This window comes from Amyelois transitella, chromosome 4, assembly GCF_032362555.1.
Source record: "Amyelois transitella isolate CPQ chromosome 4, ilAmyTran1.1, whole genome shotgun sequence".
Classification (NCBI taxonomy): domain Eukaryota; kingdom Metazoa; phylum Arthropoda; class Insecta; order Lepidoptera; family Pyralidae; genus Amyelois; species Amyelois transitella.
The window spans coordinates 9,936,857-9,962,764 of record NC_083507.1 but is presented as its reverse complement, the minus strand read 5'-3'; the positions used below and the strand labels follow the sequence as shown (position 1 = coordinate 9,962,764).

Here is a 25,908-nt window from a genome sequence, read left to right as displayed (position 1 = left end):
AATTATCTAACAGGCGCTGAAAGAGAGACGTCCTATAGAAAGTACTCATAAATGCAGTAAATAACGTGCATCATATAATTTTTGAAGGTTTGAATCCCGAATAACCGATCGGCTTACCGTGGCTGGGCGGGCAGATGCGGGTCTCTTCACACGTTAAAAAGAGGGTTAGTTTCACATGGATAGTTCAGAAATTGCTGATATCAGAGGCGATGAAAAATTACTGCCTCTTCTACCTGGCCGTGTGTCTCGAGTGCAAGTGAAGTATAAAACGAGTACTGCGGTCGTTTCGCGTCGACTCGCCACCACAAGGTCAAGTGCGAGCGTCCGAGTCATTGCTCCTCGCGTGCGCAAGCGCTTCGCATACTAGCGCTCACCTCGGGTTGTAGTGACCGTGTTTGTTGACCATCATCAGGTAAGTCTTAATGACCTTTTGTAAGCACGAAACAATCAAAGTAAAAATATTAATTTAAATTAAAAAAGATCGCTTAAATAATTCACACAAAGGCTTAAAACAAAAACTAAACAACTAAGTGAAAATTAAGAAAATATTTAACTTAAAATGAAAGTTTTTCAAAAACTTTAATGTAAAAAGATTTTTTTCAAATGCACCCAAATAAACTTGTCTTTCATTTATAACAAAGGCTACTTTTTATCCCGATAATTTCCATGGGAGTGAAGCTTTTGTCCTGCAAAGTCTAGTAAGTGACAAAGTACAAAAAGTATTGAATTTGAAAGCTGCTACAAAAAGAAAACGTGTAAAGTACAAACAATATCCTTAAGTAACAGTGTCTGAAGGCACACCATCTAATTAGTGTAGTCTTCTGAAAACATAAGGGATTTTCTCATCTACCGGAGATAATAGTTAGAAAAAATCATCAATATCTCTCAAATTAATTTGGGAAATTTGAGCAGGAACATCAAAAATATTATTTTTATCAACCAAAAGCTGATTTTACCAAACCAAAAAATGATTTTACCAAAATTAAGCGAAAAATTACCTGCACCAAAACCTTGCATGCAGAGAGTTATGAATGTGGATGAAGCGAAAGAAGTATGCAGAGATCGTAGCAAGTGGAAAGATGTAGATTTTCCCTACCCCTCCGGTAAAAGGCGTCATTGTATTTATAAAGGCGTAATTGTCAAATGTTAATATCGACATTTTGTTCATAGTGTGAATATGAACCCAACATCATACGTCTTGCTCTCTTACGCTTGCAACAGTCCTTTTCTACACAAATGTAGTCAAAAAACTTGATTCCCTGCATATGTCTTTTTTAAGACTAGATACTATTATTTGTCTTATTTCAGAGTCCCATAGTTCAGAAGAAACCATTAAAATTTTATCATGACCATGTGTCTATTCGCAAATAACTTAACTCGGTTACTTAGATATACAAGAAAAAATCTGTAATATAAAGTCTTGCCCAAAAAGTATGCTCTGTTACCTCGTTTCCAAGTAAAGTTTAATTTATGTTGGCGTATATTGAACCCACGATACAAACTTAAAAATTATGGGTTGTTTAGTGTGATCTATTTCTTATTATAAGTATCCGGTTGCTAAATATCTCACATATAAAAGATTTTTTTAGAGTCAAGTGTTCATATCTTCCAAACAAATGATGCCTCATGAAGAAGTGAAAATATTAACTTACGATACGATATAAAATTGCCTTTTTTTAAACTTGAACAATTTACTAGTTATTGACTGACAGACAAAGTTTCGTATTTACAGTAAGCGTGAATATGGGTTAGTAAAAAATACTTATACAAAGCCAGAATTTGTCAAAAACAAAGTTGAAAACATAACTACTATAAATAAACCGAATTATAAAACATTAAACCAACTACGGCTTAACTGATTATTATCTCACAATTATTCTTATCGATAATCTGGAAAGATGGACACTTACCGGTTGCCGGTGACAGGTGAGATAATGTCATCTACAGGTGTTCTCACACGAATTACTTGTCGAATTAATGATGCAAGTCACATACTAATTAACGATTTATCACTGCCCAATCAATTAACAGATTACAGCTTGATATAAAATTAACCGATTACATCTTGAAATAGGGTGTGAGTCGGCATAATCAGAGATCATACTATTTAAGTATACATTTTTGAAAAAGGGACGTCTGTGTGTTGTATTGGAGTCTATTTCAACATCAATTTAATCAATTTTGTTATGATTTAAAGTGAAGTGAAAAGATGTGGTCTTTGCCTACCCCTCCGGGAAAGAGGCGTGATTTATGTATGTATGATTTACCTTGGAAGCAGTTTTATACACTATTCAGGTCTTGTTAAAACCTGTTAATACGAAAGTTATTATTTCTGATGAGACGAAAAACCAAACACAGCTCTTCCACTTCTACTACCTTCTTTATTCCGGGACCCTAAGACTTCATCGTTTAACTTCCATCGATCATGCATAATTCTTTCGCTTCATTCACATTCAACAATCTCTTCACGAAGCTCTTGACCTGATCTTTTCCCAAAACGTCTCCGATTTAATCAAGGTCCAAAGTCATAGCAATTCTTATTCTTTCTCCACTCTGTTCGGTATAAAAGTTTGCTGAACATCATATGATTACAATTTCTTCAATACACATAATATAATATAATAGCATTATTTTTTATGTACAATCCAAATATTTGCAAAGTCGTTGAAGAAAGTCTCGCTATTCAAACATTTTTTATACTTCACTTGCTCCAATTTTTTTGCCTCCATAACTGTTCAAAGTTAACGTCTATATTTCCAATTCACCGTCGCCCATTCATTGTAAGTACAGTCAACTACATATGAAATCTTTAAAATTATATTTATTAGTGATAGATCGTGTGGTAGTGTTTTAAAGTTCCGGGAACCATACGTCATATTTCCCATGGATGAATGTATGGATGTCGTAAGAGGCGACGTTTAACGTTTCCTATTACGACGATGTCGTAATAAACTTAAATAACGTTAACGTTAATAAACTTAGGATTATTGTTGCAGGCGATGAGTTAACTCACTATTATTTAAATCCAAATTCTATCAGCTTAACGTGGCCTTTCAGTCTTTTTAAGACTATTGGCTCTGTCTATCCCACAAGTCATTATATAAAAGTATAATGATAGTATCTACATTGCAGTGAATCTGTAGAGGGTCATGTACGGCCGAGTGTACAATTTTATGCTGTCACGTAATGTACAAATACTTCAAGCAATGACTGTTGACTTTGTGCATGATCTCTTTGTAATAAGTTTTTTCGGCAATTTCTTAGTATTACTTTATTATTCTAACTTCTTAGTATTTATTTAGTAATGCCTTTCGTACAGAAAGTACTCGTTAAAATTTGGTTCAGCATTAGGTACTATGAACATTAACAGCGAGGCGATTTGCGTTTTTAGGAAAAGCATTTTCAGCTACTGAAACTGAATTGATATGAAAACTTTATTTTATAACTTTTATTTAAGTTAAAAATTTCATGTATATCCTAATGTGATGTTAAGGGGTGGGCTAAAAAGGGTTTTCTAGAAACTTCCTAATGAAGGAAAATTAGCGGGATTTTTACTTTACGCGGACTATTTATCTAGTTATCCCATATAACTATATCAGGGGTCGCAATACAACCCACCTCGTTAAAAAGGTCATTTCACTTTTTTTGATAAAAAACAAGATTGTACTACATATTAGGTACCGTAAGTCAATAAAAAACAATGACTTGCCTATTATAGCTACTCTACTCCACTGTTATAGCTATTTAGTGTGTCACTTTCTTTGATTCGCATAAAATTAGGGAGAAATGAGATTTTTCGTAGATTTATATTTGGATTTCTTTAATAAAGTTATAAAATTTTATGTATAATTCCATTTAGTCTAGAGTATTTCTTCTTAATCGACAGCCCAAGAGTGTATCAACAGTTTGTCCACGACGAATGTAAAATGCCTTGTGGTCGATCGATTGTTAGTTTGACCACGCGGAAGGTATGATACACTCGTATAAATATTTTTAAGAAGCACTTAAATTTACACAATGAAAAAATGTTATTTAATTGAGTACTTGCCATTTTTGTGAGAAATCGATCCGACGATATTTGTATGATTTAGAGCACTACCAGCCATTATTATTTGGACTTAAAAATGAGGTTAAAAATGTTATTTACCTATCTTATATAAAATTCTCGTGTCACAATGTTCGTTTCCGTACTCCTCCGAAACGGCTGAGAATCGGCCAACATCTATTTTTCATACCCCTTAGTGATCAGGGTTGTCCACCCTTATTTTTTTTTAACTAGAAATTATGAAAAAATAGCTCCTTATTTAGCAAAACAACGTTCGCCGGGACAGCTAGTATCTATAAAGTCTCTATAAAGTATATAAGAATTAATTGTCATAATTTTATGTGATACGTGTAATGTGAACACGTGGATATAGACATTTTCATGAAAATTATAGGTACAAGTTTCAACAGAAATAAAGGTTGAATGGACCATTTTGTCCTAACTAATGAGTTCAAGCATTTTTTACTGCTACTAATTAACCGATGGTAATCTTATTTGTTTCGGCAATGTCCCGTTACATTTCAGTAAAAAACATTTGATACAAATTAAGTAGGTATGTGAATCGGTCATGATTTGGAAAAGAACTCTCAAAAAAAATATTCTTTCAATTTTATCCAACATAGAATACAGTAGAGGCTGCGCTCTCGAAAAGTTAAATAAAAATATTTTGGACGGTAAGATATTATTAAAATCTGTGTCCAAACCTACTTTGAAACTATAAAAACTGAACAATTTATGGGACTTTCTTGGTCTACAAAGGCAATATTCAGATCAGCCGGCCTGTGTTTAAAAATAATAATTAATCTTTTATAAAGCAAAATTTTATTGATCTAGACTAGTCATAGTGGATTCCTGGATCTGAAGCTTACCCTTACCGCTAAAGATGAAATTGGAGTACACACATAATAATCGTGTTGTTTTTAACAATAACAACTTTTTATGTATTAGTCGATAAGAAAATGGCCTAGTGGTTGTACTACGTCATTACCTAATGGATTAAACAAGACTAATCGCCTATTATTTAAATGGAATATTAATAAAAGTTATATTATGCCCGCTTGTTGCGAGTATGCATTAAATAATAAAAATATGCAAAATAGGCACTGTTGTATCAGAGTAATAGACCCTAATTGATGTCTTTTACTGTAAAATTAAGTTTAATGATCGCTAGTACACAGAAATCAATATCCATAAAGTTATATTTGTCTAAACATAATTCCCATATTTATTGCAAAATACCAGTTCAGTTACGGTAAAGCTAAAACTCCTGGAGAGCATCTTTATGACAGAAAACCGCATAATTTGCAATTATTTCTGCATAATAATCGCTGCAATCTCGACTTGTCGTTAGTTATGAGTGCTTTAGCTGGTTCTTAGTTGAATGAAATTGACACATTTGCTTCCTGAAGGTAAAGTTACTTGCGCACGCGCACAAATCAACATCGTAAGTGAGCATCCTGTATCATCCATGGCCATGAACGAAAATATGTAGGCAATATTTCATTAGCGTATTCCTGAGAATTTCTTTTGCATACATTTTCACAAATTCTTTCAGAAAAGAGTACAATAAAAATGCCGCTTTTGCATCTGATTGTTCTTCATGTTTTATGGTTTTATTGCTTTATTTAACTAGCTTTTTACCCTGGGTTTCGCTTTTGTCGCAGAAAAAAAGCATTTCGTGAAAGCGACCCTTTACACAAAAGTTGGACTCTCTTCGGGAAAGAGGCGTTATTTATGGATGTATATATGTATGTTTGCACAATGGCGGACGTATCCCATTCGGGACTTCTTCAAGTCAACCAAAATAAAAAGGAAAATACAGAATCAAAGAGTGCCGCCTCTTTGATGAAAAGAAAAGAAAAGCATTGAGGATTAGCTTTGTGTTAAAAAGTCAATCACCTTTCTCTTTTATAAATGCATGCATATAATCACGTCTATATCTCTTGCGGGGTATACAGAGCCAACAGTCTTAAAAATACTGATATGCCACGTTCAGGCTTAACGATAGAATTGAGATTCAAAAAGTGATAGGTTGCTAGCCCATCGCCTAAAAGCAGAATCCCAAGTTTATAAGCCTATCCCTTAGTCGCCTTGTACGACATCCATGGGAACGAGATGAAGTGGTCTTATTCATTTTTTTATTGGTGCTGGGAGGCATACGGTTCTTTTATATATGCAGATGAATATAACATCTATGTATAACATTAACAACTATTAAGCTTTCAAGTTACCGTTTGGCGTTGTATAAGGTAATGTCCACTCCGTACAAACGGTTTACGGTTAAGAAACTGTAATGTTGCTATTTTCGTCCGATTTTATCATCCACGTAGGTGTAAACAGCTATTTTTCGTTAAATTAATAATTGTGTATAAAACTCTTGCGTTACTGAGAAGCCGTGTGGTTCCCGGCACCAATAGAAAAAAGAATAGGACCACTCCATCTCTTTCCCGTGGATGTCGTAAAAGGCGACTAAGGGGTAGGCTTATAAATTTGGGATTCTTCTTTGAGGCGATGGGCTAGCAATATGTCACTATTTGAATCTTAATTATATCTTAAAGCCATATAGCTGAACGTGGCCTATCAGTCTTTTTAAGACTGTTGGCTTTGTCTACCCCGCAAGGGGTATAGAAGTGATTATGTATATATGTACATACATAAAATCACACAACATCTTTCCACTTGCCACGATCTCTGCATACTTCCTTCGCTTCATCCACATTCATAACTCTATTCATGCAAGCTCGGCGGTTTCGAGTAAATTAAAATTATGTTGAGACAGTACAGTTTTTATTTATTAATAGTACCTTACCAGCCGTGAAGTAACCAACAATCTTCAATATGGCCGGAACAAACTCGATAGTCCGTATAATTGCCCCTTTCAATATTTATACTATCATATTCGTTCCATAAAAAAAATCATCCATTATTTTACTGTTACATGGACTTACATTTAAACTTGATAACGTGAGATGGGAACTTTCTGTAACCGTTATAACGTTACTGTTTTTTGTATTGTATTAATATTTATGTTAGTTTATTTAATGAAATATATTTATGTACGCCTATTGTAAGTAGGTAGCTATTTCTCTGAATATACTCTAACTACCCCGCACCAAATTCTTTCTCAAAAGAGATTGCATAAAGTATTGCCGTCTCTTGGTACATTACCTTAACATATGTTTTGGTGAAAAATTATTGTAAATAAACTTGACGAACTTCATTTTATGCCATCTGACTGTCCGCTGGGTTTTATACTTCGGAATACATGGAAATCAAATCAAAATTTTACTTTTATGATATCTTTCGGTATTTTTTGAAGGCCTACAGGATTTTCTTAGGATATACTCATATCTTAATTTACTAATAATATATTTATTTTTAGTTATACATGCTGCGTTATTTGCCGTTCCATTTCAATTTACCACGCCCGACAGGGTTCATATTGTAAGTACTTACCTATTTATATGCAATGACTGTTATTCTACTGATGTGCGATTGATATGCAATAAATATTTTTAACTGAACATACAGTTCATTATAACCATTATACATACAGTTATAAAATATGAATAAGAACAACTTGTATGGGTTAATATTGAATGGTAATGAGGTAGAAATATGGTACCTCATTTTAAATTACTTATCGTCTCGTTATAAATGAATCGTTTATGAAATATAAAAAATCATGCATAATAATCAATAATATACTATATGTATGTCATCACTCACGTGATTAAATCATAGAACGATGGTGCCGTTTGGATTCGAAAATCCATTTCAATTAAATTTTACCACTGTAAGGAAATCATTATAGATCTAAAGCTATACAGGTTTGGATAGTAAAAAAATATGTCTATACGAGCTAGTGCCCGCGACTTCGTCCTTTTAATACCAGTTTCTAACTTGGACTAACACTTCCTACATAAACCTACCTAAATATATCTGATAAAACCACATTGAAATCGAAGTTTTAGGAATACAAGCATACAGACAGACAGAAAATCTATAACTCACATTTTTGGCTTTTGGTGGTCTTGTGTAGATGTATGTTAAGTTGTATAGCATTATGATAGAATTGAGATAAGGAACAATGATATAATATAATAGCTGGTCCTTGGCATTGGCACATATTTAATTATGTTGTAACGCTCTCGTCTTGGCAGGATATAATTTAACATGAATTGCAGGAAAAACCTATAAAATATGAAACTGGATAGCTTCAGTTAATTAGAAAACCGTTATCAATTAATTAATTTTAAGTGTGTTGTTACAATGTAATATCCCGTTTCGACCTTTCCATAAACAATATGGCGGACAAAGAAAAGACTTTATGCTGAAAACGTTTTAAAACCAGTTAAGTAGTTTATGTTACTTCGTAGATCGTAAAATATTAAATGATGCATTTGTCGACTTTTAATTGAGATTCTTAGAGGATACTGACTGGCTGATTGACTACACATTAGTTTGAGTGCTAACCGTTGCTCTTACGATGGCGGAAAACATCATGAGATAACCTGCACATTCACGTAACTAAATGTGTAACCATGATCCATTATAAGTTAGGTTCCCCTGCAAAGGTCAGACTGGAGTAGCTTCGTGTAAAAACCTGACTCACCTAAATCCGGGATCCATGGTCAAAAGCGAACCCCGGGCTCCTCTCTAGAGTTGTAAGGATTTAACCGGGACTAACGCCAGGAGGAAGAGGGCTGACTGACTGACTGATATTAACGCAAAAACCAAACTTTCCTTATGTGTTCCTAGGGGTCCATTATCAGAGGCTTTCCCAAAGTTCTCCTGAAAATGACAATTTTTTCGTTTTACGCCCGCGTACTTCAGTATCAGATATTTCATTTAATTTAAAATTATTTATCATTGAGGGCTTCAATGATGTCCAAAATAACTATTCCACGCGGACGAAGTCGCGGGCACAGCTAGTATTATATAATCTGTACGCACCGTAAGATGTAGTTAAGCGCTCATATGTAGGAATCGTTGTATTTATCAGCATCGTTTATACAGTACTTACAAGTTATTTGATCAAGTGAAGACTTATCTCGTTTGTTGCAAACACGACTATTATGGGCAATTAAAGTTGGTATCTTGAAAAACGTAAGTGAGTACCTACGATATTTATAAATGTTGCCTTACATTGGCATATTCTTGAATAAATTACGTTTGCAAAAAATGTGCCGAGTGTTTCCCAGCACCAATATAAAAAAAATTGCTCTCCATTTCCTTTCCGTGGATGTCGTAAAAGGGACTTAAGGATAGGCTTACATACATGGGATTCTTCCTTTAAGGCGATGGGCTAGCAACGTGTATACTATTTAAATCTCAGAACGAATAGCTCAACGTGGCCTATCAGTCTTTTTATGGCTTTTGGCTCTGTCTTCCCCGCTATATACATTCATATAACTATTCGTGACAATACTACTACCTGAAAAGTACTTACTGAACATTTTGACACGCTAATTGTATGCGTTAATGAATTTAATTATTAGTATCGTAAAGTCTTTTGTCCAACTAACAAAGGTCTGCTTTTTTAACCCTACACTTTATCGCCATTACCTTGCTCAATAAGTATGCCCTAAAATTGAATGTCTTTTGTCCTTATCTGACTTGTAACGAACTGATCGTGGCATCTCACTCTGATTACCATCTCCGAGCTATTATGTTCAGAAAAAGATGAGTAGACATAGCGGTGCCTAATTGCTTGATTATCATTTTAAAAACCGTGTCTTACAAATAATGGACGTCTGTAACGTGAAGAATGGAGGCTTTTTGTGGCAAATTACACAATTAACAAATTAATGAAGGTTTTTAAACACTATAAGATTATGAAACTTATTAATCTCGAACTCACATTGAGGCTAGTTAAATCTGTGTAATTCGTCCTGTATATAAATATTTATTTGTATATTTAAATAAATTATTAGATTTATGTTGCCCTTGCCTTTCCCAGAAAGCATTAAAACAAAATCAATTAATCAAAAATCGATGTTACAATGTTCATTTAATTTGTTAAGTTGTGATTGAATTATTATCTTACAATAAATATTAATGCTATTTATAATGCAAATATAAAACTTAAAAACTTTGTTAGTGCCTAAGTAACAGCGCGTTGATGTCTTGTATTAAGAAGTAAAGTCATGTTATATCTCTTTTCATACATATTCTTAAATTCTTACTCGATCACTATAATATTTTTACGTCAAGCCAAGTTTAGAGAATCCCCTTAATACAAAAAATATGTTTTACCAGAATAACCCTGAAAGATGATACCTAAAACCCTGCGACAAAACTACGGATAGACACGACCAAATATATGTACATAGTTAAGAACCGTTTTAAACAATCCATGCCATAATCATGGGTACTAAGAATAGCGATTAAATCTGTTCAAAACAATAACATAATTTCAAGTTCAGGGCGCCGGGTCATTGCCCCCGCCGGCCTTGCTCCCGGAATGCACAGCCTCCGCGCATCTGCCTCTAGCTTGCGTAATGTAATTAGGGATGGGACATACCCTTAACGATAAACTTTTATTTTATTGACATTGACATATACGGTAGGTACCTAGTCAAATAAAAAAATATGTATAACGTGTGAACTCAAAAATAATTTGCCTGCTTGATTAGGCAGAATATTGCTAAGTGGCGTGCCGTATATACCGTGTGTTTCCCGGCACCAATTGAAAGAAGAATAGGACCACTCCATCTTTCCCATGGATGTCTTGATGATTCTTACGTAAGTTGCTACGTAAAAATATATATAACAAATGTAAACAAAATACCAATATTTTTTCTATAATCAACATCGGACTTTTTATCGAATATGGCAATGCATGTTTTTGTAAAGTTCAGTCGAGGTTAGTTTTACATTTAATGGGATCTTAGAAATTACTTTGTCAGTGGAACCTGTCACGAGCCTTTCAAAATGATAAATACACATCAATTTTTCTTTTTATGTTAAGTGTTTATTTTTAACGATCTAAGTACTTTATACCGAGTTTATCGGAGAATGTTGATGTAATCTTTATAAACAGCTGTCACCTGTGGCTTCGCGCATACCTTTTCGTGTGCGGAATTTCGATTTTACAAAAGTTTTGAATATAATTTATTTCTTTTAAAATCTGTAAAGTAGACCGAGTCAACAGTTTTGAATAAACTTCCATAAACATGTTCCTCCTTGTAACAGAGATGTTTTGTGTTAAAAACTATGAATTGAATCGATAAAATTTTATATAATCGCCCCATCCTTAACTTCGTAATGACCGTCTTGATTCGCTTATAGCTGGATAGTTGTAAGTGCAGTTTGTAGTTGGCTTAATGACCAAAAGACCCGTCCACCATATATAGCAGCTTTATGGTCAATATAAAATTAGCAGAAACTTTATAAATGATGGAAGGATCATTTATGTACAGACTTACATTCATTTGCGGTTTATTTTTGTGAACTTTTCAATATGTAAGTTTAAAAATACAGTTGAATTTAAAACCTCTTCATGTATTGAAGGCTGTTAAAAACTTGTCTTTTTTAGACATACGCAATATAAATAAAACAATGTAGAGATTTATTGCCACCATTAAACAAGCAATTATTATATTTTCTGAAGATTTACTACGTATCTTACCTATATATATATGCATGTTACTTTATCTTAAATAATTTTATAATTATAATCCGATTATGTTATGTAAAGTTATAGTAAATACCTATTAAGAACTATTATTGAATATATGTTAGAACCGTACCTACGTATTACAAATGTAACCCAGTGAACCGTTTGTGGCTCGTATACATAGAATAATAGAATCAAATGTGACGTGGTCTTACCATATTTTTTTTAAATAAACTTTAACACTGTTTCAATAGTAGGTACCTATTATGGCTAGATTTTTTGTTGGTAACGCGGAAAGTTTGAACTTCAATGTTTTATGAATTTGTATTTTGCATTTTCTTTTTAACATAAGTAACATCGATGTCCAACATCGATGTATATGTATCTCTATCGACAATGCCCCATCCCTAAAATCATCGAAACGGAAACAACGACCAATGGTTACGGATGGCCAGAGTGAGATGTGGTCAAATTAACGTTCAATACAATGATTACACAGTAGACTTCACTTTTTGCCATACAACCATACACCCTGATCGTTAACAATAAGACGTGACCTGAACCAATTGTATAGCTGATACTAACTAAAGAATAAATTATCGCGATGGATTGAGAATTACCTTTTTTATGACGATTTAAAATTATAGGCTTTGTTTGTAAAAACTATGAAAAATGTTGTACATAGCGTGGATTTGTTCATCTATTTCACATTTAGGGGAGGGCACAGTCTGATACTCTCATCAGTTGGTATGATTTTCTAACCTACTTCAATGAAAAGTGCTGTTAAAAGATTCTACATAATTGGCAGTCGGCTAAGCTTTGATATTTATTGATGACCTTGTTGTTATTTCTATTTTAATTTGTCTTTTCTCCATTGACATAAAATATACAAAGCCTGAGCTATTTAACCGACCTCATCATGAATTTACGAGAATATGTCGTCTTTATCCCTTACCTGGTAGACAGTGCATCATGAAATTACAAAAATGCCAAGTTCAACTAATATTCAAATAGCAGGTTGCTTTTCGAAGATAGAATCGCATAATAGAAGAATGTCATGTTTAGGATTTTTCCTTGACTGACTTTTACAATCTACACGAGAGTAGTAGCAACGAGACCATCATAGAAACGGGTTAGGATAACCTAACGGAAGTATACATTAAATCGTATTGAATTTTCCTAAGCTTTTGAGACGTAAGCGTTGTTGAGTCAGAAAATGCGATGTAACGGTTTATGAACATGTTGGAAAGCGGCCAGCGAGCGTTTGATGGCCGATAACTGATGATCACTGGCCTTCTAGGTGTTGTATGACTTGTATTACATACATACATACATAAAATCACGCCTCTTTCCCGGAGGGGTAGGCAGAGACTTGTATTATATTGAGGCTAACTGAAATAGAAATTACTTACATTTAATCATGCTTCCCCTCCCGGGATGGGCAGAAAAAGACTACCTTTCTTATACTTTCAATTAAACTGATTTTAAGTTAAAACTAGTTATTAATTTGACGACCTCTGTGGCGTAGCGATTGTGCCTTTGTGTCACCGGCCCAGTTCAAATCCCGGCCAGGACGTGATGAGAAACAAACATTTTTTAATTGGCCTGGGTCATGGTTGTTCATCTATATAAGTATTAATCAGAAAATATAGTATCGTTGAGTTAGTATCTCGTAATTTTCACGCGAGCGGAGCCGCGTAGTAAATACTTTAAGTACTACCTTAATATTATACTTAGGAACATACCTTAAAAAAGAACGTCTTCTTTCTATAAAAATACATATGTAACGTCTACATCCCATATGTGAGGGTAGACAGAGCCAATAGTCTTTAAAACACTGATAGGCCACGTTCAGCTATTTGGCTTAATGATAGAATTGAGATTCAAATAGCGACAGGTTGCTAGCCCATCGCCTAAAAAAAGAATCCCACGTTTGTAAGCCTAAGATTGAAATTACTAGATTCCAAATTGATTTATGTACGTACATAAATCAATGTTACATTCATATGACTCCCTAACATCAATTTATAAAATTGCTATTTCCGATCTATTATCGATGTAAAGTGTTAATGAACTGTGTTCTATTCGTGATCAAAGTCAGATGATAGATTTATGAGTATAGGACTCGCCTCAGGTGCGCCCACTGATTTTGTTTTAATTAAACTTCATTTGATTTGAATAGCCTCCGGTTTATTTGATCGTATCTAACTGTTTCTCAAGTTAATACTTTTCACCCTTAACATTAACAGAAATGTACTTTTGATTTCAAATCTAAATTATTCGATGTCAATAAAATTTCGCCGAACTATAGAAATTGTCATGTTTCTTTTGCAACTGAGGTACCCAATTATAAGAACCGACTCAAAAGCGTCATAGACAGAAAAAAATATGGCGGGCTTTTTATTTTTTTGTATTTAGGTACTACAGGTTATATAACTTTTGTGAAAAGAGCATTCTCTTTTTTGTGAAGTCTGTTAAATTTCTAAAACTTTCCCCTAAGTGTAACAAACACTATCCTGATGACCGCATCTAAAAAAGCAAGTGAAGTCGCGGCCAAACATACATACAATATATACTGGTACATACCTACATCTCTTTCCCATGGATGTCGTAAAAAGCGGCTAAGGGATAGGCTTATAAACTTGCGATTCTTTTTTTTAGGCGATGGGCTAGCAACCTGTCACTATTTGAATCTCAATTCTATCATTAAGCCAAACAGCTAAACGTGGCCTGTCAGTCTTTTCAAGACTGTTGGCTCTGTCTACCCCGCATGGGACATAGATGTGATTTTATGTATGTTAGAGATTAAAGCGCTGTGAAGTATAAAATTCTCACATACAGTTCAACGCCCAAACGAGGCTCGCTCGAGTGTAACATTTAATTACTTCCTATGAGAGCTTCTGGGTTTAATTTTATATTTTTTGTATAAAACACCACATCGTGAGAGACCTTTATGTTCTCAGCGTAAGACAACTTACATTGTTTATTAATAGCTGTAAACGCCGACACTTCATGCGACTTCATGTGTGACGTGTGGTTCGGCACTGTAGAATAGAACCACTCCTATCTTCCCGTGGATGTCGTAAAAGGCGACTAAGGGAAACCCTAAAAAACTTGGGATTCTTCTTGCAGCCGACGGGCAACCTGCCACTATTTGAATCTCAATGCCATCATTAAGCTTTATAGCTGTATGTGACCTGTCAGTCTTTACAAGACTGTTGACACTGTCAACGCCGCAAAGGATAAAGACGTGACTATATGTATGTATTTATGTACTTAATACGAGTTAAAACAAGCTTTAAAATACTAGCTTCAACGGTTAAGTCTGACTACCCCGTAAAGGATACAAACGTGATAATATGAGCACTCTCAATTATTTAAAGCTAGTTTTATATCATGTTCGATTAGTAGTTCATAAAAGTATATCCGTCTTTCACGCTTATAATAATGATTTTTTTGTTCACAGAATGAAAATAATGCAGAAACTGATCTTCTTGTGTGTGGTGTGCGTGGCGCATGCGCTCGGCAATAGTGATGACCGGTTCATCAAAAAGTACGCCATGATGAAGGTAAGGATGGTGCTAGAATGGAACACTAACTCGTGCCTATGATTCCAAAAAAAAAGATTATAACACGACTTTATTCCCTAAGTTAGGTCTCAAAAAGGCTGGAATTGAAGTTCAGCAGATGTGTGCAGATATTGTTTCAATTCCATCATAAAGCCATAGAGCTAAACGTGGCCTTTCATTCTTTTCAGGTCTGTGGGCTTTGTCTTCCCGCAAGGGATATAGACGTGACTATATGTATGTATGTATATAAGATAGTGACAGTTCGGTAGTCGCCTAAAAGTCAGATTGTTCTGTTTAGGAGGTTTTATTCCTTGATTGACGTTGACTGCGCTACAAGAATAACGCCTCGTAGCATAATTATAGAAGTTAATTTTTTTTTATTTTTGCAACTCAGAATATTTAGTATTAAGCTTAAAGTTGGATTTTTTGAACTTTAGATTTTTTGAGTGATAGCAACTTGTCTCCAGTTGAACAAAGACTTTCAGTATTTTTAAGACTGCTGGCGCTGTCTACCCTGTAATCAAGAGTTAAAGACATAGTTACTAAAGTTGTTTGTTTAAAAAAGAATTACATTTGATATTAGTAAAAAATAAGAATATTATGACAATAAAGTTTATTCAAAATTAAAATTAAGAAATAAAAATTACAATTAACTTATACTAAGTACATAATGATAAGACAGACTAACTTACCTACAAAAAATATTTATATGTAGTTCTAAATAACAAACTAAAATAAATATAATTTAACTTTGATTGGCAGGTTTTTGTATATAAATAGATGTCTTCAAAAATCGAATACAATTTTGTACTGTAAAAAAAATAAAAAAAAATTCGCAGTCGGTAGGATTCGAACCTACGCTCCCAGAGGGAATCTGATTTCTAGTCAGACGCCTTAACCGCTCGGCCACGACTGCTGCCTGAAATATTGATGAAATTATCGTTTAGTTTCGTGATACGTTATCTTTATTACATTTTTTACATATTTATAAAAAAATTAAAATAATCAGTTGAATTATAAAATTTAAAAGTATTTCTTTACATTTTATGGGTGGCAAAATGACGAACGACCACAAACTGCATAAAAATACTTATAGGTAATTTCTAACTTTAAAATGATTTTTATATCAAAGTAGTAATTGCAACATTAAAGATATTCTATTTTTCAGATTTATGAAAGCTGTTTCGGTCCAGAAGTTGTAAAACAAATTCGCAAAGAAATGAAGGATGCCTATACAAAATGTTCAGCACCGCCATCTTTCGAAGAAGCCCCGAACTCTCACGTACCACCCATTTTCCTTGGCAAATTACCACCAGGCTTTTCGATGGACCCCAACACGCAAACTATAACGAAACCGACAGATGGCGCTCAACACCCTGAACATGACAATAATTTACAAGATCAAGGACCACATCCACAAAAAACACCTGGCAATATTTTCGCTTTCCGACCACATTCTGTAAGTAATTTCATATTAAAAGTTAAATTAAATTGAAATTTTTAACGCGTTTAACTTTTTACATGTTTTAATGCTTCGTTAGTAGATGGCGCTGTTTATAAATAGAAAGTTATCCATGTTCTGTAATATATATGATTTATAATTTTACACACATAAGAAATCTATATTTTCTAACAAAAAAAATTAGATAAACAAAATTTAAAAATAAAATAATCAGTATGATGCCTCCTGTGAGGATTGAACTCACGACCCCTGGTTTACGAGACCAGTGCTCTACCACTGAGCTAAAGAGGCGATATCTGCTTGGTTGAAATATCCAAATAGCTAGTACAGCTTAATGCGTGTACACATTCACATTAGTTTTTATTTTTTTCGTACTTGTTACATGCTTACTTACTTCTTTTGAGATTTATTACTTATAACAATCTCAAAGTAAAATAAAGTAATAAATTATTGAAAAAGGTAATAAACCAAACCTATCACATTGGATAATAGGAAGGTGTACTCTTATTAAAGTAAATGGGTATTGGAAATAGGCGTTAAAAAAAATTGAGATCTTTTAAAAACTGCTTTTTAAATGATACTCGTATTCTCCATTCCAGGCCTTCCCCCAACAGCCTCAACAGCCGATTCCCCCCTACATGATGCCGACCAGTCCCCAATTCAGGCCGTTCAGTGCCCCAACTCCCTTCTACCAGTTCCCGTACAACGCCCCAGGACTCTTCTACCCCCCTACCCCGCAGTACAACCCTTACGCATATCAGCAACAACAGTACTATCAACAGCCTATGCCACAGTACTTTGGTGCCAGTAATAGGATGTCGGTAAGCATTTTTATTATTTCTCAGCTGAACTTACGATATGAAGAGATTTCTATAGAAATGTTCAATAGTTATGTTTAATATTCTCCTGTTCATTGTGCTGACATAAATAAATAAAAAAAAAGTAATCGTATTTACACATTAGACCGGCAATGTTAGAATTAAGCTGCAGTTACCATCAGATATAGCAGTATACCTATGTGCCTAATAAATACAAAGCATAAACAAAATTGAGGAGGGATTAAGGTAGTGTAGCGGGAGCGATGATTCGGGTTCGACGACTTAATCCCTTAAATTCTTGTAACTACAACCTCAAAACTATAAAAAAGATTCTAAAATTGCAATTATTTTTTCAATCAATATTTTTACTATTTAATATCGTTAAGCTAGTACTTATAACTAAACCAAGTCTCAAAAGTAATTCGTCCAGTATTTATTTATTTTCTTCCACCAGCGCGACATGGACCTGCGTGACCGTCTGGAAGTCATCTCCCGTGGTCCAGCAGCCGGGAAAGTCCGCAACATCACCTGCGTGATGCAGGAATTGGGTTACATCGACCACAACTTGGAGCCGAACTACGAGCAAATCACCCAGAGGATCGCAAACTTACCCGTGTCTGTCGAGCTGAAGGGAGACATTCAAGATGGCCTACAGTTTTGTCAGAAGTTCTCGGTAAAATCATAATAAATCTAGTTTCAATAGCAAATTTTTGAAAAATACTGATCATCTTTATTAAAATCGAATAAAAAGGAGAGAGGAGAGTTAATAGATCTTTTTATCATGCAAATAGTCTTCCCCACCAATATTTTTTTTTCTTGAAACGGGTCTTGGTAACCGCCAAACCCAGGATTCTTCTCCAGAAAGGTAAAGACGTAACTGGTACTAATGCCAATATAAAGATTGATAAAAAAGTATTAAGGAAAGGATATTTGCAGAGTAACTCAAGTCTCAAAGTATGTCAATGTGTGTGTTTAAAAATGTGAAATGAAAGTATTTATTTGGAATTTAAAGTTTTAAATTTTTCCGTACAAATAATCTCTGGAAGAAGTTTCCTTAGAAATAAAGTAGTGCCCTCTTACAAAGTTTTTCTGTAGTTTAAGTTCTTTATGTTTTCCTTGTTGTATGTAAGTACTCACAAACAGTTATAAAAAATATATTTGTTTTTGCACAGCAATGCGTTCCGGACGTGAAACGCGACGTGGCGCCACTTTCTCAGGAGTTGATCAAACCCATGTTCTTCTTTAGGTGCTACAAGGTAAGACACATTTTTAATTTATGTAATATAACGATGCAGTAATTTATGAAATCATACATATGAAACTCAACCTACATAAAGCTTTTAATAGGTACCGCTTCTCCGCATTACATCTCAGCAAACATTCCTTATAGCAATGTCAAACAAATTAATAATTCGATTTTCTATGATGCTTCCCCTACACTTAAAAGGAGATGCAATTGCATTGCCAATAAAATTTTTCTGATAGTTACAGCTACTTCTACGGTGATCATTATCTCAATCAATTTCTTCTTTATATAAAAATCATCATAATTCCCGTTCCCACGGAAATTCCAAGAAATACTCTCTTGCACCCCTAGACCTATACACCAAATTTCAAATCTCTAGAACTAGCAGTCGGGGCTTTGCGTTGATATGTCTTCTTTTATATATTTATATTATTACAATATCTCATGCATTTTACAGCATAAGAAACTAGAGGCGTGCATCATGAAGGACATCCGGGAACGTTTCACCAGCGAGGACGAGCTCGACACCGACACCGATTTCAGGTATTAATTTAGGTATACTGTAACTTATGACGCCTTATATCTAACGGGGCAAACCATATGTATCAAGAAAGTATACTATTATGATTCTGATTTCTATGAGGTAGACAGTCAAAAGTCATAATCCGTGAATTTTTAAGTTTTAAGATTTTGGTAGGTTGATTGTGAAAAAATCTTAAAAGAAGGAAAATTATTACTGAAATAATACAAGGTGCGTTGGAAGTTGGCTCCTCTGTCGCCAAAATAACACATTGACGCACAATAGCAAGAAACTCGTCAAGTACTTACTTACTTCCTATGATTGACATATTGGCTATAAGTAAGTTTCTATCGGTTACCTTCTAACAAGATTATTTTAATTCTTGTAGACAATGTCAAGAATTTAAATAATGAGATTTATGTATTTGGACTTTCAACTTCGTAATTACGTTTTGTATAAAAGAATACATGTTAATAATAGACCAAGCTTATTTGTAAATTAATAACAGATATAATTTTATATAGATGATATGATTCTTATAGGAGTAAATATGGTCGAAAATCAGATACGCTCCACTTAACTTCTCGTTGACAAAATGACGCGATATCAATTTATAATATATTGAAAATACAAACGACATTTTTGCTACTTAAGCTACATTTTTGTACTCTCACCAAAAGTGTGACCTGACATCTTGAGCTATCCACAATCTGTTTACATTTGTCCAGCTATTTGAGTGCATAATACTGAAAGACTATCAACTTTAAGGAAAGATGGTGCAAAAATAATCGTTCTTATTTTTTCTAGGTCGCTTTCGAGATCCGCTCGGTCTATCCGTGAAGACCTAAATGACCCCAGGTTCGAAGCATTGGACGAGATGGCGGTCTACTTGTACGACTACCTGAGCGGGGGTAACGGGTTCGATTTCGATCTTTACATGTAGAAGACTGATGGTTATCATAGATAGATAGATAAGATTTAAGTAGAAAGTAGTTTCCGCGAATTTATTTTTGAAAAAACAAAATATCAAATTTAATGCTATCTTCAAATGGAACAGAGGTCAGCAAATTTTGGTTTTGTACAAGGATGCCTACATGCTACTCCTATCATCTGAAACTTTCAAGAAGTCCTTAACGCAATAAAGTTAAGGTCTTCATAAAAATATCGTTATTTAACCTACCTAAATAGTTTTAGGGAGAGTTGTCTTCAGCTCCGTTAATATGAATACTCCGTATTCTGAGTAGGTAGACATAGATAAGTCAATTAATTTTCTGACAAATACTCGCATATTTAGTTCTTTATAAGAGGAATTTTATAAATCATAAAACGAATTTAAATTAACATTGCCATTAAAGTCGCATTTAGTTAGATTAAGAAACCGGTCTTAAGCCGAGATTATTGGATACTCATTTGAGGAATAAATTGGGGCGTTGGATAGATTTAATCCTTTTTTATAGTAATTAGAAATAATTATATATAGTGGAGCCATGTAAAATAATTATGGTCTAACAAAAAAGAAAATATATTTTGAGACAAAAATTCCTTCAAAAAAATTTTAAAACAAAATTAATCGGTATATATTTACTCTTTACAAGAATATTTCAATTTTCGCTGGCAATTTACATACAATATGATATTTCATTGCAGTAAGAAAAACAATAGCACACACAAAGACAAAACATTCCTTTTTTTAATAATTTTCAAACAATAACTAAGTCTCAATATAAGATTTTATAAGAAATATATTAAGTAAGGTAATTTTAAGTAAGCTTCAAATATTTATTCATATGATCACGTCTACATCCCTCGCAGGGTAGACAGAGCCAGCAGCAGTCTTGAAAGTCTGTTATGTCACGTTCAGCTGATAGGTTAAATGATAGAAATGAGATTCAAATATTGTACAGCAAAAATTAATAGATGTCTTACAGATATACATCTTAATTAAGCTTAAGATTAGTCTTTTAAGCTTAATCTTTATCAACGATAGTAATTATTATTTTACTTCTTATCAAATAAAATTTTCCAAATTTTTTGAAAAATTCTAGGGAATTTAGCGATGAATGAAAATACTATTGTTACTTAGATTTTGGTTTGTGTCATGTAGACAAATCTTTAAACATGGCTTATGGTTATTTTTGGGTCGTTTGCTGCAATCAAAAATCTTTTTTATTACAATTGAGAATTGATAAAATGTTGATAAATGGATAAAATCAAAAATCAAACATAAAGGATTTCATTGTTTTCTTTTCATAAACTATTTTCAGAGGAATTAAAGTGGTACTTGAATATGTTGACTTGAAATCCAAACGAAGAAAACCAGTAGGTACAGTTAAGTGCAGGATGGCAACACATAATTTTATTGTCTAGTCTATCAATAGCATCATGTTCATAAATGGCAGTTTTCGTTGCAAATAGGTAGGTAATAATTAATTTTTCTTAACTTTTTCTTGCTATCTGTACCACTCAAACGACCGTCAAAACTTTTACTTACATGCGTCATCCGTCAATCGCTGGCATATTTTTTCCTGTCTTTGCGTCTGTCTTTGTCAAAAAAACAGTAGTCATATTTTTTTTTTCTGTATTCAAATTGCCGTTTGACGGTTACAAAACATTGAATATAAAATTTGTAAAGTCACGAGAATAATAACTAATTTACAATGTCAAGATGTACAAGGCTACAACTTAATTATCGAAGACGTTTAAATAAACTGTGTACTATCCAGAAACCACTGGGAGAAACCCAACGCAATGAGATAAGACAAATTGAGATTTGACATAGAATGGATGACAAGTAATTTCAAGTCACAAAAATGTGTAATTTGATCAGGTGAGCAAAATTGAATAAATCAAAACTTTTTACTTGATTTTATTATTGCTTTTAGATACGGGTTACAATTTTTACTGCTTTTTTACATAAATTTATATAAGTCAACTCCGTCAATAGACTAAAAACTATTTTATTTTCATAAAATATGATTATGATTTCGCAGCAAACAGATATGTTCTTGTCCTGTTAGCTTCTCGGAAGCTTTCACGATGACAACTTAATAGTTGATAATTATAATTTATTGTATACAAATTATAGTAATTACCTTTGGAAATTTGACCTACGTCATAGTGAATTCAATTTTTAATAACTATTAGTTGTATATTAGATTAAATATCGTAAATAAAGAACCTTTGGTTAAGTGGTTTGTTTTATTTCCTAGACAGAAGTAAACTACGAGCGCTGTCTGATGACATGAATGAAAACAAAAACAAAACTTAAGAAAAACAATGAATTTTGACTACAAAACTAATAAAACCTACCATAATTAAATAAGCTATATTATATTTTCGCAAAACAAGAGTAGGAACCTTTTGTGCATCTGTAATGAGACAGTATGTGAAAAAAAGGAAAGCTTGGCAATAAATCATTTGCACTTCCTTTTCACTGAAGCCTTCTTAACCCAAGATAAGAACCTCGTTTATTTGTTTATGAACTACGAAAGTTGCAAGTGAAGTTTTTAGTTTGGCAATAAATAATTTTATGGAAGCATGAAGCTTCCACATAAAAGGCTTTGGGCCGTATTGCTTTTTCCTGGCGTGAGACGTGCAACTGTCATTGCATCATCAAAACGTCATATCAAATAAAAAGGCAGTTAAAATCCATTTTGCAGGGAATTACTGTATGAATATTACATAGGTGGAAAGGTCGCGCGTGCTGCTTACAAAGGGCGTTAAAGGTGCCTGTCAATCGGTGGATATTTTCGATATTTTCGTGTCAATTCGAATGCGGCGATGTGTGATTGTTTTTATGAAAAGATGTTGTTCGTTCCGAATTTGAAATGTATTTTGTGATCGATTGTACTTTATAGCATTCTACGCCTAAGTTGTTGCTGTAGAAAAATTTATTGACACTTGTTTTACCAGTGTACGATGTCCGCATATTGCTAAATGATTACCACAATAATAGTGAAAAGCTTTACTTTTATTACTTATTAACTACTTGTGGTATTCAAAACAATTAAAATAGGTAGGTAGCTGTTCAGATTGTTTTATCACCTAAACTCTATCTATAAAAAAACGGCAGCAGGGTAGATAAGAATAACTTGTTATACTTAGATGTAAACATAACTTAAGAAAGGGAATCACAAAAAATCTGCATAAGCAGAATCTAAAAACGATATAGAGCATGCAAAAAACAAAGCTAGTATTTTTAAATAATACGAGTCTGGGAAATTTAAAACCCCTTGTTTGAGCATTTCAAAGAAAGACCCTTAAAACTTTTTGCGAGGCCACTCTACAGAAAAAACGATTGTCTGTTTGTTGCTCGGCAGATTTTTGTATGTACTAAAACTTTCACCGAGCCTTCCTTTACAATACGCGCCGTACATATTGCGAAAAAAATTCTACCTGCGAAAGAGTTTGTGGGAATTACATTTTAACCGACTTCAAAATAGGAAGTGGTTCTCAATTCAACCGTATTTATCAAATCTCACAGTTGATATTTAGTTCAAAATTAAATCAAAACTATGTAGGTATGTGCTGTGCGGTCCCCGACCGTTTTATAGAATAGGACCACTTCATCTCTTGCCTATGGATTTCGTAAGAGGCGACAAAGGGAATAGGAAAATTTTACGTAATATTAGCTTTTGTTGTAAAATTCACTGACCATCTCAATACAAAAAGCGGACCCCTCGTATTCCCTCTCCGCCCCTCTCGGCCCTCTTAGGGATGTGGGGAGTTTTTTGTATACTTACACGAGTTTTTAAGTTCGACCAATCCTTATCATCTGAGATAACAGTATTCAAACCACCGGACCGATAGTTCTCGCGTGACGCGAGTAACTTATACTTAACGTATACTTACACAGAGAAACAGACAGACAGAAATTCTAAAAATCAATTTTTTGTAGTCTTATCTTGATATCATTTCGATTTTTTGACAATATATCTTTCAAGTTAAGATATTCATAAATTTAAATTTTATATTCAAGGAATTTAATAGCTACAGTCTCCTTGATTATATGTATGGATACTATTACTTGATTTTTATTTACCACAATAAAGCCTATCTAGTTTTGGCTATCCAACTCTTCAGGCACGTTAGGTTCTTACACGAAGCGACTCCATCTGACCTCCGCAACCTTTGCAAGGAAACCCAACCCTAATTGCATCATAGTACATCATATTCTACACTAGACGAATGATGATGATCCTATTGTGTCGTCGTGACGCTGCGGTCTCCTGCGCACCTCTTAACCGCTCGGGGACCCTATTCAAGCGCTTGCGCACCTCGGTCCTTCGCCTTTGTTTGTACGCTCCTTAAGTAGCCGCCTCTAGTAGCTCGCCATTCTCTGGCAGCTACGTCACAGGATCACGTGTCTATAGCTAAGCACACGCTTCTTAAAATTGGTAAACTAGTCCTAATAAAGGTTGTAGTAATTATTTTCATACATACATACATATGATCACGTCTTTATCCCTTACGGGGTAGACAGAGCCAACAGTCTAGAAAAGACTGATAGGCCACGTTCAGCTGTTTGGCTTAATGATAGAATTGAGATTAAAATAGTGACGGGTTGCTAGCCCATCGCCTAAAAGAAGAATCCCAAGTTTATAAGCCTATCCCTTAGTCGCCTTTTACGACATCCATGGGAACGAGATGGAGTGGTCCTATTCTTTTTTTTATTGGTGCCGGGAACCACACGGCATTTGGATTTTTAAATTATCTCTCATCACTCTTTCCTGAGAATTTTTACCTTAAAGTCACGTGATACTATTCCATTCGCCTTATACGAACATCCATTATATAAATATAGAGTGGTCCTAATCTAAAACGTGAAATGCGCTCTATAGACTTTCACATAAAGTAACCATTCTACACGAAACCCTTTCAAAAATTGTAACATTACACAATGCAAAAAGATATATACTTTTTGCTCTCAAATGCATTTGTCAAGCGCATATGTTTAGATGCAGATGTTTTAGCAAATAAACACTTATTGACAATGAATTTTTGATTTAAATGTATCCAAATCCGACACAACCCGTCCAACCAAATACACCTTTCGTAGTACACCTTTTCCTACAGGTAAGTAAATATACAGCGAAAGATTTCTCCGAACAATATGCAAGTGTAGCGTCAGTCCACAGAGGCAATTGAAAAAAAGACTCGATTGATGGATATTGCAGAGATTGCGGAATTTTACAAAATTAAATTAAGAACCCATTCTGATTTATCTTTGAATGGCACATCGATGTTTGAAACCTTTTTTAAACACATGCTCTTTGCTAGAAGTTCTTAGCAACCAACTCGGGGAAGGGTAAATATATAATTTATCTTATATATATAAAATTCTCGTGTAACAATGTTCGTTTCCGTACTCCTCCGAAACGGCTTGACCAATTCTCATGAAATTTTGTGAGTATATTGAGTAGGTAGGTCTGAGAATCAGCCAACATCTATTTTTCATACCCCTTAGTGATAGGGGTTGTCCACCCGAAACATTTTTTTAAACCAATACTATAGGTATACTTAAAAAATATTTGATAACAACGTTTGACGGGAGAGCTATTGTATGTATAATAATGTATATATAAGTAAACTTATATTGCCTTTAACAGCCGTCAGTCTTCAAGTACA

The 25,908-nt window shown here is 33.9% G+C and overlaps 1 protein-coding gene and 2 non-coding genes across 3 annotated transcripts; 1 reads left to right on the top strand and 2 right to left on the bottom strand.

Annotated features, from left to right (window-relative positions):
* The first annotated feature begins 305 nt into the window (after window positions 1-305).
* On the top strand, window positions 306-22,407 carry LOC106138881 (uncharacterized). Its single transcript, XM_060954492.1, has 8 exons — window positions 306-412; window positions 15,133-15,235; window positions 16,404-16,694; window positions 17,297-17,518; window positions 17,970-18,188; window positions 18,688-18,771; window positions 19,219-19,304; window positions 20,089-22,407. Exons 2-8 carry the CDS (start codon window positions 15,134-15,136, stop codon window positions 20,222-20,224), a joined length of 1,140 nt encoding a protein of 379 aa, XP_060810475.1. The 5' UTR covers window positions 306-412; window position 15,133; the 3' UTR covers window positions 20,225-22,407.
* Trnas-aga (transfer RNA serine (anticodon AGA)) lies at window positions 16,070-16,151 on the bottom strand. The gene has a single exon. It is a non-coding gene; the product is annotated as a tRNA-Ser (tRNA).
* Window positions 16,917-16,988, bottom strand: Trnat-cgu (transfer RNA threonine (anticodon CGU)). The gene has a single exon. It is a non-coding gene; the product is annotated as a tRNA-Thr (tRNA).
* Window positions 22,408-25,908: the final 3,501 nt, after the last annotated feature.